Genomic DNA, 18,805 nt, shown 5'->3' with positions numbered 1-18,805 from the left:
AGCTTTTTGTTGACGGATCTGAGAGCAGCTGTGTTTTAAAACGCTAACTTTAAATATATAGCTTTTGATCAGAATGTTTTCCAAATAGTATTTATTCTCTTTATTATTTTGTTTTCATTATCAGCTTGTAAGTCATTTGTAAAGTACTTTGAATTACATAAGCTTGAAAAGGTGCTATTCAAAAACAGTTTGATTGAGTGATTATTGATCAGTTACTGCCCACCAGTGTTGTAGCCCTGGCAGAGGTATGAGGTCTGATTGCTTTCTCTGTCCTTTGTGTGCAGGTTTAAGATTAGAAACTACTCCAAAATCCACTGGATGGTCTACTGAAGATTCAATGTAAAATCATTTACCAGCCGTCCTTACACACACACACACACACGCACACACTGCGGGACCAGAGGTGAGGCAACACTCATCTGTACTGAAAATAAATACATCTTTATTATTCTCATCTCTACAGAATGATCTCTCCCTGCATCCCACTGACAAGACATCGATACAAAATACACATACAGAGGAATTAATAGACACCAACAGTCAGACAGTAAAGTGTAATTAGAAGTGAGTGAAAGAAGATCTTTGCTCAGTTAAAAAAAAAAAAAAGAATGAAGAGCCTCTGAGCTCACAGTGAGTGTTTGTCCAGCAGAGCAGAGATTGTGATCAGTGAAACATGACAGTAAAAAAATTTCTATGAACACACATTCAATAAACAATGGAGAATCAAAAGTTACAGGTCAAGTTAATAACGACTTGGAGAATTCACATGGTTGAAAGTTCACATTCAGGTCATGTGATCACACCTGAGCCAACTCCACCTGCTGAATAAAGACTTTCAGATGTGTCTGAAAACTCCAAATTATTATTAAGTGGACCCTTGATCTTAGATTCTCTCTAAATTGCTCCCAAATGATCAAGAATGAACATTAATGCACACAAAGTTCAGTAGATAACATCAATTCTAATGCAAGTCTGTGTGGAAATTTTCTGAATCATTTTTCCATTAAGAAGAATAAAAAAAAAAAGAGGTATTTAGGGGTAGTTGATGATTTTGATCGGTCTCTCAGCCAAACACACTCTGCTATGGTGGGTGCCGAGTGCTTGTTTCACCTCAGCTACTTAGACTTTCTGTCTTAAGTAACTGACCATGTATTGGAAACCTCTGAGTGACCACACAGACAATACATACAGGCTTAAATGCTGAAGAAGACAAATGCTCAGTGGTGATTACTTGTTCAGTGATCAGTTGGTTCTGTGGATTCTATGTGAAGATGCAAACAAGAGTTCATCTCAATAAAACCAGCAAGCTCCAGATTAATTTGTACAGGACATGCAGCTAGACAGTTTGTGCTGAAGTGGTGCAGGATAACTGATCACCTCTGAAATGTTGGCGATGATTTATTGATAATTTATCAACAATAATCTCAGTAATCAGAATATACTATATGTTCCTCTTATTGCACACAGATTTGTCATCAGACACCATGAGGCTAACATGCTAATGCTGCTAAGGCTTGGGCTACGCTGGCTGCTCACTAAGCCCCTCCCTCTTACAAGTCATTACATCATCACCATCATCATCATCATCATTGCCATGACAACTTACTGAAACCTGCTGCTGCTGAAGAATAACCTTTGACCTCTAAGCCTGACCTCCACAGTACCTCATGACATCTCACTCTGATCTCATCACATGCTCAGTTACAACCAACGTGTGTTAAAGGAACAGTCATACTATTTAAAAAAAAAAAAAAAATCCTTGTGTTCAGGACATATTTAGCTTAGCTTAGCACAAAGACTAGCAGCTGGGGGGAAATTCCTAGCCTCAAGAAAACAATCCATCCTACAACAACTCCAACCCTGCCTGATTTGCATGTTGTATCTTGTTTATTAAAGCGGTTTAGAAACAGAAACAAATAAACAGCAGATATTGTGGTTTTAGCGGCAGTTAGCCTTGGAGCTATTTGTTAGCTAACAACTGCTAGGAGCAGTGATCTCAAAGTTCCTGTCATACAGCCCTCTTTACAGTACAGTTTACCTGAGGTTATATTGAGAAATGATTGATAATAAGGACTTTTGGTAGCCTCTGCTACAACACCTGCGCAAGTGAACCTCAGGTGGAGTGGCGCTTTTAGCTTTTCAAACACAACCTCACTTTCAAATGTTGGAAACACTAGGTTCCTGTGACCTAAATACGTTCGTATCGAGTCGAACTGAGCAGATGTCTCATCAGGGAAAACATGGACATGAATAGAATCAGCTGTGAAGTTACAAGGGGAAGCGAAGCATAATGACGATGACGATGATGATGATGATAATGATGAAGAGGGAGGAATGTTGACAGCTGCAGCATCATAATATTAATGACACATATTAATGATACCTCAAAACCCTCTAAAGACTTTCTTACGTGAAGCTGAAATGTGCATGGAATGAATAACTTTAAGGTGTAAAAGAGCTCAATTTGACCCTAAGCAGACTCATTAAAGATTAAGGAATGTAACCCCTTACAAAAAGGTATGAGTGCATAGATTAAAAGACAATTAAGGCATCTGCAGTATTTTTAAAGGGAAGGTCATCCCCTGTGTATTGCTCTGACAACACATTTTAAGGCTCAATTTAGACAAATTATGAAAAAAGAAATAGATCTTCTCCCTTTCCTCAAGTGGTCATGCAGATATTTTTATATCCCAAAACTTGGATATTTGTCCTAGTTTTGAGTTGTCTGTCTCCACCTGAGTACAAAGGAAGACGATGGAATTTCATTTGTGGAGTTCACAGCATAATAAAATCCTTTTCAAAAAATGGAACTGAGGATGAGAGGAAATGTTTACATTTTTTTGTAAATAAGAGTGAACCACCCGTTTCACCACTGTAGTTCTAAACCATCACATTTAACCCTGATCAGTTTGTGAATAATTTAAAACAGTGTCCTAAACAGAGTTTTAGCCACATTATTATTATTATTATTATTGTTATTATTGTTATTATTATTATTACTGTTATTACCATAATTATTATTATTACTACAGACTTGTAGTGTAACTGTATTATGTGATAAAAAATATTAGGACATGAACTCTGCTAACATCTGATCTCAGACTGAGCTAGTAGTTTTCATAGTATGATGGCAGTGGTAGTAGTTTTAGGCCTGACTTTTGATCACAACAGTTTAGAAAAAAGAAACAGAAGTGAGAGAAAAAAAACCAAAACATTTCTGATGGCTCACGGGGAAATAGACACTGGAGGAGGACGCGTGGACAGGCTGGTCCAGACTGGCGTTCCCAGCATGCATCACACCACCTCAGTAAAATCAACTAGACAGTGGAAACGTCCTCTCTGCGTCCTGTCTGAGGCTCTGCCCTCCACCTCTCACAGACAAGTGTGCTGGTGAACAGCAGGGCAGGCCAAAGGTGAGGTGGGTGGGGTCATCACATGTAGGCGTTCATTTCATCATCAGTGTTATAGACATACAGTGTTACAGACACATAGTGTTCCACACAGACAGTGTTACTCAGCTTTACAGTGTTACAGACAGACAGTGGTGCTGCTCAGGCTGTGGTTACTAAGGCTGAAAGTCAAAGGGGTGGTGCTCTGCTGTTGGCGTGACTACAGGGGGCGCTGTCTGGTGGGTAGGGGCGATTGCCGCGGCGACACGGCAGCCAGCAGCTCGCTGTAGATCTCCCGTCGGACCTCCTGCGCCACGCTCTCTCGAATCTGGAAAACACAGACAAAGGTTGATAAAACCATTTCAACAGTTCTCTGTTTTAAAGGAACAGAATAACAGCACAGTCAGCTTCTCATAGACTAGAAATACTCTACACTTTTAGACGGTTACCTCTCTGATGAGCTGCTGCAGGTTCTTCTCCACTGTAACTCCTCCTGCTGCTCCCCCCTCCTCTGATCTTTCTCCACCTGCATCTCCACTTCCCCTTCGTCCTCCATCCCTCTCTCCCTCCTCTTTCTCTTCCTCTTCCGCGGTGTGTGTGTGGGGTCGAGAAGGGAGGACTGGGGTAATGTTGATTGATGCCCGGTACACGCCTTGTCTCTGCTCGCCCTCTTCTCCTCCTCCTCCTCTTCCTCCTCGGACGGGACTGGACGATCGAGAGGAGGGGTTGGTGGAGGGAGCATGAGCATCGTAGCTGAGCTCTGATTGGAGGAAGAGCTGCTCTCTGAGGAGGTCTGACACCTGGACAGACAGGAAAAGGCCACACGTTTACACAAACCTTGGCATTATTAGCTTTATATGACAACCATGTATGTGTGTGGTTGAGTAGTTGTGTGTGTGTGTGTGTGTGTGTGCTGACCGGCTCCATGGCTCTCAGTGCAGAGGAAGTGGACAGACTGTCAACACTGTCTCTATGGAGACCCTGAAGGGGACAGCAGGACCGACAACATTAATACAATGGGACATTAATCGTAGTCCAAAATCACATACATTTTCTCAAAACCTACTGCAATATTTGTGTAGTAAAGCCTGTGTTGTGTGTACATGCTCTGTGGCTTGTGTGTAAAACCCTGTCGGATTTGTGTTGTGAGTATATACCCCGTGTTGTGTGTGATGTGTAAGCTCTATCAGTCTGTCTTCCAGCTGTCGTTCCAGCTCCTGCAGTTCCTCTCTGACGGCTGATCTCAGAGACTGAAGCTGCTCAACCTCCAACCTACAAACACACACGGGACACCAGGTTTGCTTTTCATCATAGTATCATCAAATATCAGCACAGTACACATAACTGTGAAACACAGTATCGGTTTGCTGTTATGAGTCACCTGTCAGCAGGGCTCAGGTGTTTATAGACTAGAGCTTGCTGCCGGATGATTGACAGTTCCAGATCCATCATCTGACTGCGGAACAAGTTCAGACTCCGTCTCTTCTGTTGAAACTCTGCCAAAGACTGTAAACAGAGACAGAGGGAGATCTCGTGAAACAGAATATATTGATAATGTCTCTATTTCCTCCTAAATGGAAATAGTCTAAAACTAACAGCATGTAATGACCTTGTCAGAAAACATTTTCAAAGGTAACTGGTGATCTTGTGTTTGTGTCTTCATATAGCTAGATCTAAATAGACTTTAACTGCGTGAAACTATAAATTGCTGGATCTAAACCACAAATTGAACTACTGTATTAACAGGAAAAGGCAACTAATGGAAATTATAGGGGTGTTGAGGGATGACTGTACCTGGTGGCTGGGCAGAACTGCTCTGTGCTCACTGAATGCATCTGGAGTGTTGGCACGGCTCTAGATGGAAAGGACAGGATTGGAAGATGGACACAAAAAACATCCCTAAAGCTAATTTACTGTGCTGTTGTATTTTATTTTTCATCTGTACAAAACCTTAAGTGTAAAAACAACAACTGTGCTATGGAGGATATTAGCAACATTAGGGTTGCATTCACTGTCAGTTTTATCTCCAAATACAGTAGCTAATCTTGCAAAACCGCCAGCTTGTTTACAACCTGTATGACTGGTGGTGTTTGTTATCACACTGGACCTATTTTTAAAGCAAGATGTGTAGCACTATAAAAATAAAACCAAAGCTTCAATTCACTGTAGTTTTCATTTAAAAAGAGAAACACTACAACCACAGACTACAGCTGAAGTGATAAGAGCTTGAGAGACTGGGACTGAGGAGCACTAACCTGGTTCAGACTCTGAACTGTTCCTCTGATATCAGTGCAGAACTCTCCTTCAGCTGCATCTCAGTACTGGATGGGCCCTGGCTGGGTCCCAGTCCTAGAGAAGTAGGAGGAGCAAGCCCTGGGTGGAGGCTGTGACCTTGGCTGAGGGTTGAAGCAAGGCCTGGGAAGAAGCCTGGAGCAGGAGGAGGAGCGAGACCCGGGTGGAGACCGTGCTCTGGCCCCAACAGAGGATACTGGGCGACAGGGTTGGGAAACGGCAGGTGTGGGTTTGTGTTGTAGCCATGGTAACCAAGGTAGGGCGAAGCAAACTGTGAGCCGTGAGGAGTAGCATGGTAAGGTGACAGATGATTGTATGGTTGGTTATAGCCCTGGTGGTGCATCATGGGAGTTCCAGGATGCAGGTTACCCAGATTGACGTGGTGAGGCAGTGGGGAAGTTGAGGGCTGGTGTAAGTTGGAGATGCTGCCATGCTGGGGGATTGTGGGAGTTGTAGGATGGTGGAGACTGGTCAGACTGGAATGGTGGTTCACGGAGTGGCCGTGGTGGTGATGGAGGTTGGGAAGACTGGCATATGGATGGAGAGGGGAAGGGTGGGGGGAAGGGTTCAGAGTGAGGGGGTATTGGTTGGGGTTGGGACTAGGATTGGGGCTGGGGTACTGAGCTCTAGGGTTAAGATTAGGGTTCGGATAAGAGAACATCATCTGGCCTGGATTCCAACTTTGCTGGTTTTGGCTGGTGCTCATGTTTTGTTGGAAGTGGCCTGGAGACTGCTGATTGGAGGAGAGATCGGGGACGCTCTGGGTGCTCCATGAGTGGGCGTGACCTCCTGGTGACCAATCAGGAGGAGGGCTCGAGCTCTGCAGGGAGTAGGATGACCTCATCAGGTAGCGTGGGATGGGTTTAGGTGGGATGGAGGCAAGCCTTGGTGGTTTGTTGATAGAGCCAGATGAGGAGGCAGGGTTTATGATCAGAGTGGATAGACAGCTGGTTTGCCCTTCCTCCTCCTCCACCTCCTCTTCCTCTTCTTCCTCTTCTTTCTTTTCATCGTCCTCCTCTTCCTTGTCCTCTCCGGCCTCCTGGGTGTATTTGAAGGAGTACCTGGGCTGGGTGCAGGATGCCTGGCCTCGCCCAAACTGGATCCTGACAGAGGACACCACCCTAGAGGGCGAGAGAAGTGAGGAGGGCAGGGAGGAAGACCTCTGCAGGGGGATGCCACGTCCTCCTCGTCCTCTCCCTTGGGATTTGAGACATCTCGCTGGACTGAGGGTCGACCTGTAGCCCAGCTCTGCTCAGCTGATTCTGTTTGGCTCGGTTCAGAGCACTGAGGACCGGGGAAGATGGGGCTGGGCAAGGTGAACTAGAACCATCCAAAGATGTGCACTCTCCTTGGTCCTTGTCTTCAGCTTCCGCTCCCTCTGTGGGTGGCTCTGCGTCTGCAGCGGTCCTAGTCTGGTTCTGAGTGTGTGGTTCTTGTTCTACAGGAGACAAGCCATGAGGAATCTCTGGCTCTGGTTCAGGATCAGCCCGCTCCCCACTGTCAGCTGGCTCATCCTGTTGCGCTCCCATTGGTTTGTTCCTGGGGAGCTGGTGAGCTGTGTATTGTGGAACCTGTTCTGAACTCCCATCATGCTCATCTTCCTCCCTGGAACTTCTCCTCCCATCGGCCTCGCCAGCAACACCAGGCCCCGGCTCTTCCTCTCGGCTCTCGGGCAAATCAAATGCTGGTTGGTCCAGTGCAAGGGGCGTGGCCACATCTTGTGACGGGTGCGATGTCACAGTAGTCTCGCTGTCACAGCTGTCACTACTTTCCTGCACCTATTTAAAATTAATTAACAATTAATTACCACTTGTGGAAGAAGTACTCAGATCCTTGTGTTAAGTCCTGAATAAACCTACTTAAGACAAAATACATTAATAATTAATAGGCTATAACCTGCTAAATGTATTTAAAGTATGGTGAGTCAAAGTGATGAATCAGTGGTTTACTACAGATGGTTGAGATGAAGGATGATTTATCAATAACTGATGGTTGATGGTTCTAGTGTCCTATTCAGTAAATTCAAAACAGATAATTGGAACCAGTTAATGATTGTTTAGTAAAATAAAATGAAGAGGGAACAATAAATTAAGCCATTGCAGAAGCATTCAATTCACCATGAGTACATATATATATATATATATATATAATATATGATCTGGGATAATCTGTCTGGTTTCAAAGTTCCCAGTTTATAAGCATAGCATGCATTACATTGAGCTGGTCACTCCTTATTGGTTAATCTGATATGTATATTTTTGTTTCTGAAAGATGAATGTTCCAGACTGGGATACAAGCTTTTATTATGCCCCGTGAAATATTTCCCCCCTCCGGTTCAAATGTGACTAATCTGCAGGAATGTTTCTCTTCCTGGTGTGATAAGGCTCTGATTGGAATTTGTCAGTGCTAATAACCTGAGAGGTCGAAACAAGGATAAAAACTTCAAATAAAACATACAAACAGACCTTGAGGTAGCTGTTGGAGTCAGCTGAGGGTTCCTCAGCAAAACCGCTGCTGTCTGACTGTTGACTGACTGTCCTCAGCAAATCTAAGACAGACGGACAATAAAAAAAAACACAAAACAAACAAATATTGTGATTACTCCTGTAGTATCCCATCTGTCCAGCAGGAGGCAGAGTAGACTCATTTATACTGAGTATAAATAACGCATATTAATGCCAGGTATGAACAGAGCCAAAGAGACAGGACAGTCTGTCCTCACTGAGATCTGGGTAAACTGAGACACAGGAAATATGTTTACTGTATAGAGAAAGAGACTGCTTACATTCAGTATAAACTCTCATATATACACTGGATGGGACAGCATAGATACTCAATAGATACTAAATAGGAACTCTACTTGTAGTATATAAAGTAGCTACAGTCAAAAAACATGATTCATCTTCTTTAACTAGTGAAATTCTGTATAAGAAACAGTTTATTCAGAATGCTGCAGCCTGGATTTTGACTACCACAAGAACACACTACACTTATTCCTGTATCTTTTATCGTACAATGCTTAAAAAGTCTGACAACCTTAGAAACCTTTAGGATTTCCTATAAATTCTACAAGTCTCAGAAGACTTTCTGTCCCTTTTATAAAAAAGTGTTCGGTTCTTTTAGGATTTTAAGTCCTGTTGGAAATATGTTTTTTTTACTGGATCTTATATACATATCTTATATATAGAATTACCAATAAAACCATTGTTCCTTACTGAAAAATCAAACATGTCTTGTAAAACAATGTGAAGGTTTGGGACACTAATTTGGTCTGTTAAGGATTAAATTTAAGATACAGTACAGGTATAGTTGAATGAACATTAGAATTTAATGTTCATAGTGAAATATGAACTTTCTTTTGTTTCAAAATAACATTGTAAGAATTAAGGTTTTTAATTTGAAATTATCCTATCTTTTGGTTCTGGTTTTTATTTATTTGTCCTGTAGGTTTTGTTGTTATTGTTTTTTATGTGTCTTGATAGTGCGATCAAACTGAAAATACAAACATACACTGTTGATTTTCCTCCTGCAACAAAATAATTGATACTGATATTGATATATGTAATGACTGATATTACTAGCTCAGCCAAGAAAACACATTATTACAGTTTGAACAAAGTACTGTAGAGGGAGCTGTGTGTTTGAAGCAGGCTGGTCTAAACCTGATGTAACAGCAGACTTAAGTTAATAAAAACATTACATAACACTTCTTTGGTATTTCAGTGATTTATGCGCATAGTTTAGCTCCAGTGGTGGAGAAAATATCATGTTTCTGTTTCTGCTTTATGGAACTGAAATGTCTAAAATATGAACCTGACCCACAGGATCAAGCCTGATTTATACAGTCTGTCTGTCCAGTCTCAATGCACCAACAAACATGTCAACATGTCTTCTCTAGTCTGAACCCCTGAGTCTGATTTAGTTACATTACTGACACCCTTGACAATACAGACATTGTTTAATGAGGCTGCTGATCAGTCAGTCACAGGACTGCATTACAGAAGAGTTTATCTAATCCAATCTACTGAGGTCTAAATCCCTACTATACATGGTTTCATTATTTCTCCAGACACCCAGAAATCAACCAATATTCTTAAGCTCATATAATTAGTAAATTAGTTGATGAGTCCATTAGTAGAGAACTAGGGACAACTTTGATAATCACTTCAGGCATTTTTCAAGCAACAATGCCAAAAATTCACTGGTACCAGTTCCTCAGATGTGAATATTTGTTAGGTTTCCCAGTTTTATATGATAGTAAACTCATCATCCTTATTTCTAATGAAATTTGCAATTAATTAAATTATGTAGAACAAACTGATATGGAGTGAGCCTGGGGGATTTGCTGCCTCTAAGAGAGTGGGGACCCTGGGAAGGTTCCCACTTTGCCTGGTTAGCAATCCAGCCTTGGGTCCACTTTCTGTTTGTCTCATGCACATGTTCCTGGCATTATTTTCACACTATTCCACTGATCTACAGTTGCACCAAGACATGCAGCAATGCACCAACAAATATGGGGATGAAGTAAAGAGATGTAAACAATGCTGGACTAAAAGAAATATGTTTTGCAAATGTTTTATGAGGAAGGAAATACATCTCTTCAAAAATACACACAACTCATTTTGCTGAGTAAAACAAGAAAGCACCAGGGCATCTTTAAGTTAAGTGAGACGTTAAGATCAGAAGTTGAAATGAGAGGTTATGGTAAACTCACCGGTGGCTCTGGAAGTTCTGGATGGCAGACCCTCATCGTCATTACTCTGGATCTGAACGACAAACAGACAAAAGAGCTGCTGAAAGACACACCTGACACCTTTCACTAAGTGCTCAGTCTGTAAACAGCAGGGTGACTTTATGCAGATACACGGGAGCAGACCTTCATCAGACTCCTCAGCAGCTAAAATCCCCCTGAAGGTACATTCGAATATAACAAGAGGAGGATCTTAATCTTACTTTATTTGCATGAATCTGAATGCTGGAGTATTTTTTCACAGTACATGTTTACTAAGAGTCAAAACATTATCTAACATGAGACACACCATTAGTGACCACGTTTGTGCTGTTTTATGGATTTGTGATTAAAGGAATGAATGACTGATGATTGATGTTCTTGTCCCTCTGGTTATCTCCAGCACCTGGTGTGTTTACTCCGTCACGCAGAATGGTCAAACAGGTTTTTGCCTTGGTTTTCCACTGAGAGTCAAAAGATGTCCCACCCTCAAATTTCACTTTAAATACCACCTGAATGCACCTAGAACAAACCCACACCTGCTTTAGAACAACATCTACTGTCAACTAAAACCTGTTATTGTAGTATTGTGAGATGGTTTTGTGAACAGAGAAGAACATCACCAACCCAAGAGGATCACTGGAGAACACCATACCTCCTCCATGTCGAAAGAGTCTGCGTTTTCAGTGCGAAGCTGGGCTAGCTGAGGTGGGGCCAGGATGTGAGGAGCTTTCTCTGGGGTCGAGGTCAAGTTCTTCTCGTCTTTGACCACCTGCGTCCCCTCCTCTGTTCTCTGATTGGTTGATTGAAGGTCCGCTGACTCTGGTTGATGCTCTCCATTGGCTGCTGGTCCAGTGCCACTCTGTTCAGGACTGATGGGAGGTCAGATGTTACTCAGCAGCAAAAATACAGACTGGCAACACATTAACTTGAGTACTGTACCTAAGTACAGATTTGAGGTGCTTGTACTTTGAGTATTTACTACATTTCAGAGGTAAATATTAATCTTTTTACACAACTACATTTACCTGACTGCTTTAGTTGACTAGTTCCAACCTAAGATCTTAAATTAAAAACATAAAATACAATGTATTGTTAAAGATTAAACCATTGGTTTCCAACCTTTTTGCTCTGTGACTTCTTATGACAGAAAACAGTGTCTAATCTGGGCCCCTTGTCAGTTTCAGGTGTCTGTGAGTTGCTATTAGTTCCACCAAAAACTTCTCACATGGTTTCATTTGAATAGGTCAACTAAACCAGCATTTCACAAAAAAGACAAAAGCATTACAAAAAGTTTGTGTATTAGATCTTTTAGCTGAAGTGGTGTTCTTCTTTTGTCTCCTATGAATCATTGCACCACCCTCTCAGATTTATCTTATGACACTTTGGAGAGGTCACTTAGGTTAGGAACCACTGGATTAACTACCAATGTGTATATGAAATAGTTAAAACTGGGAGTCGGGCTGCAAGCTCACAGCTGTTACTCAATATGTGAGTGTTGCATATTTTAGCTTTAAGCAAAGGATCTGAGAACTTCTTCCACAAATAAAAACTCCTGTAATTATTAGCTACCTAAGATTAGCTACTGTCTGTTCATCAGTACCTGTTGTCCGTCAGCCGATCTGTCTCTCCATCCCCGTTGGTTTCCTCGGTAACCGTCGCAAGGGAACGGCTGTCTTTCTTGCGGATGTGTTTCTGACTGACTGTCTCCGTCTGGTGGTCAGGGTCCGTAGAGCAGCTGTTCCGCTCTGGACTGCCGTGTGCGTGACCATTAGTGTGTGTTTGATCAGCGGAGGTGTGTCCGTTCAGTTGTGTGTGTTGGTTAGGTGTCTGTGCTTCAGGTGACTCGCTGGCAGCCGCAAGCAGGTTGTGTTTGCTGATGGTTTTCTTGAGGAGTTTGGCGACGTTGCGAGCAGAGTTGGTCTTCCTCAGAACAGGAGTCGACTCATCACCTCCCCCTTCTCTTCCTTCTCCTCCTGAGAGAGACCAACAGACAAACACATCAGAAGAAAAAAACACTAACGTTCAAATATAGTAAGTATTTCGTTAACATGAACTGACAGTATATTTATCAAGTACATTTTTGTTTAAAACTGCAATGTAGAACTTTTTCTGTGGGTAAATAAATAAGAAATTTCCAATTTGAGAATTTGCAGTAGCTGCTATGCTTACCTTGGTCCCTGGAGCTGATGCACTGGACAGGCTGACCAGAAACCTGACTGTAGAGCTGGAAGAACTCATTAGCAACTGTGGTCAAGACCTCAATCTGACGGAAACGACCTGAGAGATGGGAAAAAAAAAAAACCAACAGTCACAAAATGCTTCACAGAGATGATTTCATGTGGGGAAATTTGTGAAAGACTCCTGTGTCAAAATGTAGAGATCTATTATTTCAGGTTAAACTGTGCTCCAATGATGTGTATCCAAGTTGTGTTTCATCAAATTATTACTTAAAAACCTTTTAAAATGATATATAACTCCAGCTCATGAGCACTGGTTGCATTGGACCTAATGGGAACATGGAGCTGAGGGGTTACACAGCACAGGGTCAGCAGCAAATTCTTGCCCAGGACACCTTTAACAGGTCGTGAATGTAACTAGGTAGCTAGCTAGCTTTGTAAAAAGGAAACAGATGAAATATATGCCATCCCACTGACTGCTTCTTCCATTTTAAAAAGGACTTTGGGATTCATTAAGTTTCTACAGTAGAGAATTGCAAAAAGTCACTCCTCCCTTCTTCCCTCTCCTTCTGTGGTTGTGTAAGTCGAGCTGTCAGTCTTGTCTTTAACAGGATGATGACTTGCATACTTTCCTTCCTTCCTCCCCTCCTCCCCTCCATCGCTCGCTGTCTAAATACTTGTCAGTCTGTTATGAAACACAGACCTCTGTCTTCTGTCACTCTTTAAACGCCCCATGAGTCGCTGATGTTACCACCTGAAATACAACACAGGCCTGCTCTCTTACTGTCTCAACTGTGACCTTACGCTGACCTCTAACTCCTAAAAGTTTTAAATTTCATTGGTGGCATTAAGTTAGATCATTGTCCTTATGTGAGAAAAATACCGCAGAAGGACTGAAATAGAGGAAATAGACTGGATGGGAGAAAACTGCTACATACATTTTTAAAGGTAATTCACTGCATATTTTAGAGAGACAGATGGAAAACATGGGGAGAGAGAGGGATTCACATGCAACAAGGATCCCCAGGATCCAACTACAGATATTGCAATTTACACTGCATTTTAACTGCTAAGATAAAGGGACAAAAATGGGCACATATTTACTGTAAAGTACAGGTGAACTGAGAGATCAGATCTGAGAGAGATATTTAAAAATGCATTTTGCCCAAACAACAAAGCTACATACAACTGAGCTACACAAAGAACTAGCTAAGAAGACAAAAATATCTAGGCCAATTTACTATAAAATTTTAGCACCAGATTGCCACAATTTGAGCGACAAAATCACACTCCTCAGAGTCATAAAACTCACGTAAGAATCATCATGTTCTTTTAGTTTTTGTCAGAATCAAAGTAATCCAGTTAAGGTTGCGTGTACATCTATGGGTGAACTGTAAACAGGAACAGTGAATTGCTAATTCTGCATACTTTTGTTGCCAGTTTATAAGTACATTAACAAATACAGGCCCAAGGCTCAAGTTGAAGCCCACAGTGTACCACAGCTTTTGAGCCTTTTTTAGCTCCTTCTTTTGGTTTTCATTGCATATTTATTGTATGGTTCAGTTGCAATACTGTTATTAAGCTCATTTCCAACAGCAGCAGGCCGCTGTTTTCAGTGGAGAAGCTCCTCATAAACCCCCACACAGCCAACAGACCAAGACCAACCAGCTGGTAAAGATAGTGGAGTTAGCAGAAACCAAACCAAAGCTAAAAGGAGAGTGAAAATTGGACTTGGATTCATCAGATGGACACAAACACAACTCTAATGTAATGATAATGATGTTCTGTGTATGCTGGATGTAAACACAGGTGATGGTTTGCTAAAATGTCAGCTATACCATCTTTGTAAGATGTTAATATGTCAACTTTGATATTAAAACACAGGTTAAGCAAAACTACATGTATCAAAACTACAAACCAGTCAGTCAAACAAACAATCACACATCTGCATACGACTACAGAACACGAACCTCTCATTACAGCAGCCGTGTGTGACGATAGTAATGCTGTGTGAGTGTGTTTCCTGCTGACTGCTGACTCTGCACTAATGCTCATTCTTAGGATCATAAAACAGGAAGTGAGGAATGAGAGAAAACGACACGTACTCCCTCTTTTTTCTACTCTTCATCCCAAGAGATTCTTTCTGATGGTGAGAACAGCGCTTACATAACAAACAACACACGTGTCTAGGATCCAGGGAAACGATGGGACAGTACGAGAATGTTCTGGAAAAGAAGAAAGCTTCCAGGAACCACAGACAGACCAGAGACTGTTAAAGGAGCACGCTTTTCATAAAGTTAGTTTTAAACCAGACATTTACAACATAAGGTTCCACCATCTTAAACGTCCTCCCCCACACCTTTTCAGTGCCAGGCATGGGGCGAGATGCGTCCGCCTTTTTCTGAAACCTTCCAAAAACAACAACAATAACCTCCACTTTATTGAGCACTTGGCCAGGTGTGTGGAGGTGAGAGAGTAACTACAGTTTGAACTTTCTCCACACAGTTTCACCACTTTTCATGTGAACAAATGAGTGCAACACTGTGAAACACCCTAGTCCAAAAATATCACCATTATCCTAACTTCAATGGTGCCTGCTATTCATTTTGCCTTCAGCTGTGGTCAGATGTCACGCTGTGCAGACTAATTTGTTTTTTTTTAACATATTGCCACCGTAGTCATATATACAGTACTGTGCATTAGTTTCAGGTGGGCTTGGATGTTTAGATTCTTATCCATACACAGTACCATTAGGGAGGAGTCTTATCAGTCCTGAATTCATTCTGAAGCATGACAACTTCCCCAAATGGACGGCCAGAGGTGTAAAGATCTTCAGAAACAAGAAGACCAAGGAGTCTTGCAACAGATGGTCTGGGCCCCAAAGAGTCCTGATCCCAGCAACACAGAATCAGTCTGAGATTACGTGAAGAGACAGAGGTGCTGTATCTGTCAACCTTGAAAAACTGTGCACAAGTGCACTGAGGAGAAGTGGTGCTGTTTTAAAAATAAAGGAAGCAGCAAATATGGACCTGAATTAGATTTTTTTTGTTTACTGCACTTTGTATGAGGTTAACTGATAAACTACTATTTACAGCATTTTTTTTTTTACTTTTAGTGCCTAACACACACGCAACACTTCTTTTCACTGATAGACTGCACTCACATACTGACTCATTAAGTATGTGTTACCAAAGATCTGAAGCAGAGATCTGAAACATGACATACACAGATCAGGAGATCACAGCTCTCACAATGAGCAGATGGTTTTGATAGAAGTTTAGTTTTTGAGTGACATACTGTATCTGCTCCACCTAGGTACCCTGGTTAGTCTGTTTTGCTTTTACACCACAAAAGTACCACACTAAAACCACCTCGAAGCAGGCCAAGTCGCTCCTCTCCAGGTGGTCTTGGCTGAGTTGCTAAGGCTAGGTTTGCACCAGAGTTCGACTGACAGCTTTCATAGCCACCCAAATGAACCACAGCTTCTTACAACCCACCCAGCTGCATGTGGGGGCTATTCGACCTGACTGGTATGATCTTGCGCTGCTGTCTGCCGGTGTCTTTTTTGATACTTCCCATCAAACTCTGGTTCCACCAAACAATGCTTTCTTCTCTTCTCCTGACTACACTGAGACTCCTGAGACTCACGATGCATGCCAGCAAACAGCTTGTGACCCATTTAGTTGTTATCTGCAGATAACAACAGAATTAGGCTGTGATCCTGAGATAAGCAGTTGGATACAATATGTATGTACAAGCAGTCATGCCCACTCTCAGTGTCCACAATGCACTGCATCGGATTCTTTGCTTTAGAAATCTATCATACAGGATAATACTTCTGGTAGCCTTTGACCAACAGACTGAAAAGAAACCTGAACTGTGAACAAATGGTGAGACTGATCAGAGATCAGTTTGTTTACCAGTTAGAGTTGCCACAGTCAATTAGAGTTTTATGCAGTTTTTCAGGTATTTGGACAAAATGATCCAATAACGAATATGCACCCAGTTCTATGTCTCCTTCTATTTCCTGTCTACCCCTGGGGTGGGAATGTGTTGCTGTATGTAGGTGAACATCTGCTGCTTGTGTTTGCTGCAGCATCATTTTTCTCAAATATATGACCAGTTCCACAACAAAACATTCAGCGTGAAAGGGCCACCATAGCTGGAAGAAAGTGAGAGATGTGTCTTTAAATAAAGGTTACATTTAAATATTGGTGTTAATTTGATCATTTCCCCTACACAGTGCTAGGATCACATCACTGTTAAAACAGTCATGGTGTATGGTCAGAGTGTGTGTGTATTTGTGTATTATTATGTAATTATAACTACATGATATCATAGCAGATTACAGATAACAGAACATTTCTGATTATGGGTGTTCAAAACGAGTGATAGCATTCTATTTCTAAACTTCACCATGACATGGACTTCCCACTGTGTAAGAACCCGATTAGATAAAAGTATTTCTTAAAAGGTTGGGTGAAAAGTTGTGTGTAAAATTGTGTTCATTTATCTATATGTTAGGAATGCAAATAATGTAAATAGCTTAATAACCTGCATTATCATATGGATAGTGAACCATCAGAAACATCAAGCGGCTGCAACACAAAGTAATTTAGTTGAGTTATTTGTAAATGGGTACAATTGTATTTTTAATCTATCTGTAGTGGATGTGGTGTTGTCAGACCCTATGACATCCTGTTGCAGTCTGTGTGAACCAATCAGGACAGCAACAGCAACCGGAAGTAAATAAGAAAAAGGAAAAACAGAAATAGAACAAACAACAAAATGGACAGGCCACATAAGATAAATAAGACTTGGATATTTGTCAAATAGTGGCAAAAATATGAAACTACTGCACCAAAAAACATTTTTAAAAATCCCAAACAAAAGAGAAGAGATATAAATCCAAGTCAAAACCAAATTAATTCCATGTTGAAGCAAAAATGTTAGGACCATTTGGCTGGATAACATTTATAAACTGTCTTGTTTATCTCAAACAAACTGAGACCAGCAATGAGTTTCAAACCGGTAAAATAGCCATCAAGGTGTAAAATCAAATCATTTGCCAAGGCCTGAGGTGCATTCAACTACGGAGTGATTCATCTTCTCACACACAGAGGATCTTTGGTTAAGCTGTGTTTTTTACAGCACCAAGGCAGTTAAGCTGTCAAGAAGAAGAGAATCAGCCTGTATGTATGTGTGTATGTGTGTGTATGTGTGCATGTGTGTGTGTGTGTGTGTGTGTGTGTGTGTTCATTTAGCAAGCCAGTACCTTCATGCACAACACAAGTTTGAAAACAAAAAGAGGCCAGGATGTTAGCAGAGCAGGTCTGTGTGTGTGTGCGTGCGTGTGCGTGTGTGTGTGTGTCCGGGACAAACAGATCTTTGTCCTCTCTGGTGGTGTTGTCCAGGCAATTGGCAGAACAGCTAAAAGGGCTGAAGGACCCCACAAAACACCACAATAGCACTGAGAACAGGACACACACACAGTATTTGAACTTCACTTCCTCTGTCTACAGTTTCAGGACATGAACCTCTGAGCTCCTCATTACTAAAATGGTTAACCCTCCACCTGCACTAGAGAGGTGTTTGGGTGTTGTTGCCCATCTGAAACTGACTGCACTAGAGAAGATGCGGACAGTAGAGTGCATTCATAAACACTAGAACAGATACAGGAACGCTGTACACATTATGGAGATACATACTAGTCAAAGCGTAGTTCGGGTTCTCCAGTTCCATGCGTTGCATCTGTGCTCCCAGGTAAACCTGCAGGGGAGGAAGTGATGGCATTATAAAACTGTATCAGTGATTAATGGTACTGACAAGACAGGACGCAGACTCGTGCCCTTACAGCTAAAATGAGGTGTGTTTCTCCACAGCAAGGAAAAACTAAATGGACAGATTTTAGCCATGCTAGAGGCGGACCACCACTTTGGTCCAGACTGAAATCTCCTAACAGCTATTTAATGGATTGTCATGAAATTTTGTAGAGACGTTTATGATCGCAAGAGGATGAATCTTAATGAATGAATTTTGATGTGTCCATTACTATGCTTTGGTTTATGACCAAATACCTGTAAAATATAATAACATTCCCTTCACTTTGTGTTTAGTGCCAATTAGCAAATGTTAGCATGATTAGCCTTTGTTTAGATAATGAAATTGGACGGGGCTGTGCGGTTGTGAAGGAGCGTGTTTGTGTGTAAGACTTC

At 41.7% G+C, this 18,805-nt stretch overlaps 1 protein-coding gene across 1 annotated transcript in view; it reads right to left on the bottom strand.

The window, feature by feature from the left end:
- Nucleotides 1-420: 420 nt before the first annotated feature.
- Nucleotides 421-18,805, bottom strand: part of itprid2 (ITPR interacting domain containing 2) — a 35,751-nt gene continuing 17,366 nt past the window's right edge. The window contains 15 exon segments of the mRNA XM_051072475.1: nucleotides 421-3,717; nucleotides 3,839-4,189; nucleotides 4,308-4,370; nucleotides 4,547-4,661; nucleotides 4,771-4,895; nucleotides 5,184-5,243; nucleotides 5,645-5,689; nucleotides 5,692-6,874; nucleotides 6,876-7,459; nucleotides 8,147-8,229; nucleotides 10,396-10,447; nucleotides 11,066-11,282; nucleotides 12,014-12,386; nucleotides 12,583-12,690; nucleotides 18,299-18,359. Coding sequence (XP_050928432.1) covers nucleotides 3,610-3,717; nucleotides 3,839-4,189; nucleotides 4,308-4,370; nucleotides 4,547-4,661; nucleotides 4,771-4,895; nucleotides 5,184-5,243; nucleotides 5,645-5,689; nucleotides 5,692-6,874; nucleotides 6,876-7,459; nucleotides 8,147-8,229; nucleotides 10,396-10,447; nucleotides 11,066-11,282; nucleotides 12,014-12,386; nucleotides 12,583-12,690; nucleotides 18,299-18,359 — 3,528 coding nt within the window. The 3' untranslated portion in view covers nucleotides 421-3,609.

The sequence above is a fragment of the Lates calcarifer genome, linkage group LG1 (genome assembly GCF_001640805.2).
Source record: "Lates calcarifer isolate ASB-BC8 linkage group LG1, TLL_Latcal_v3, whole genome shotgun sequence".
In the NCBI taxonomy this organism is placed as follows: domain Eukaryota; kingdom Metazoa; phylum Chordata; class Actinopteri; family Centropomidae; genus Lates; species Lates calcarifer.
This window is presented reverse-complemented; position numbering and strand designations above follow the sequence as displayed.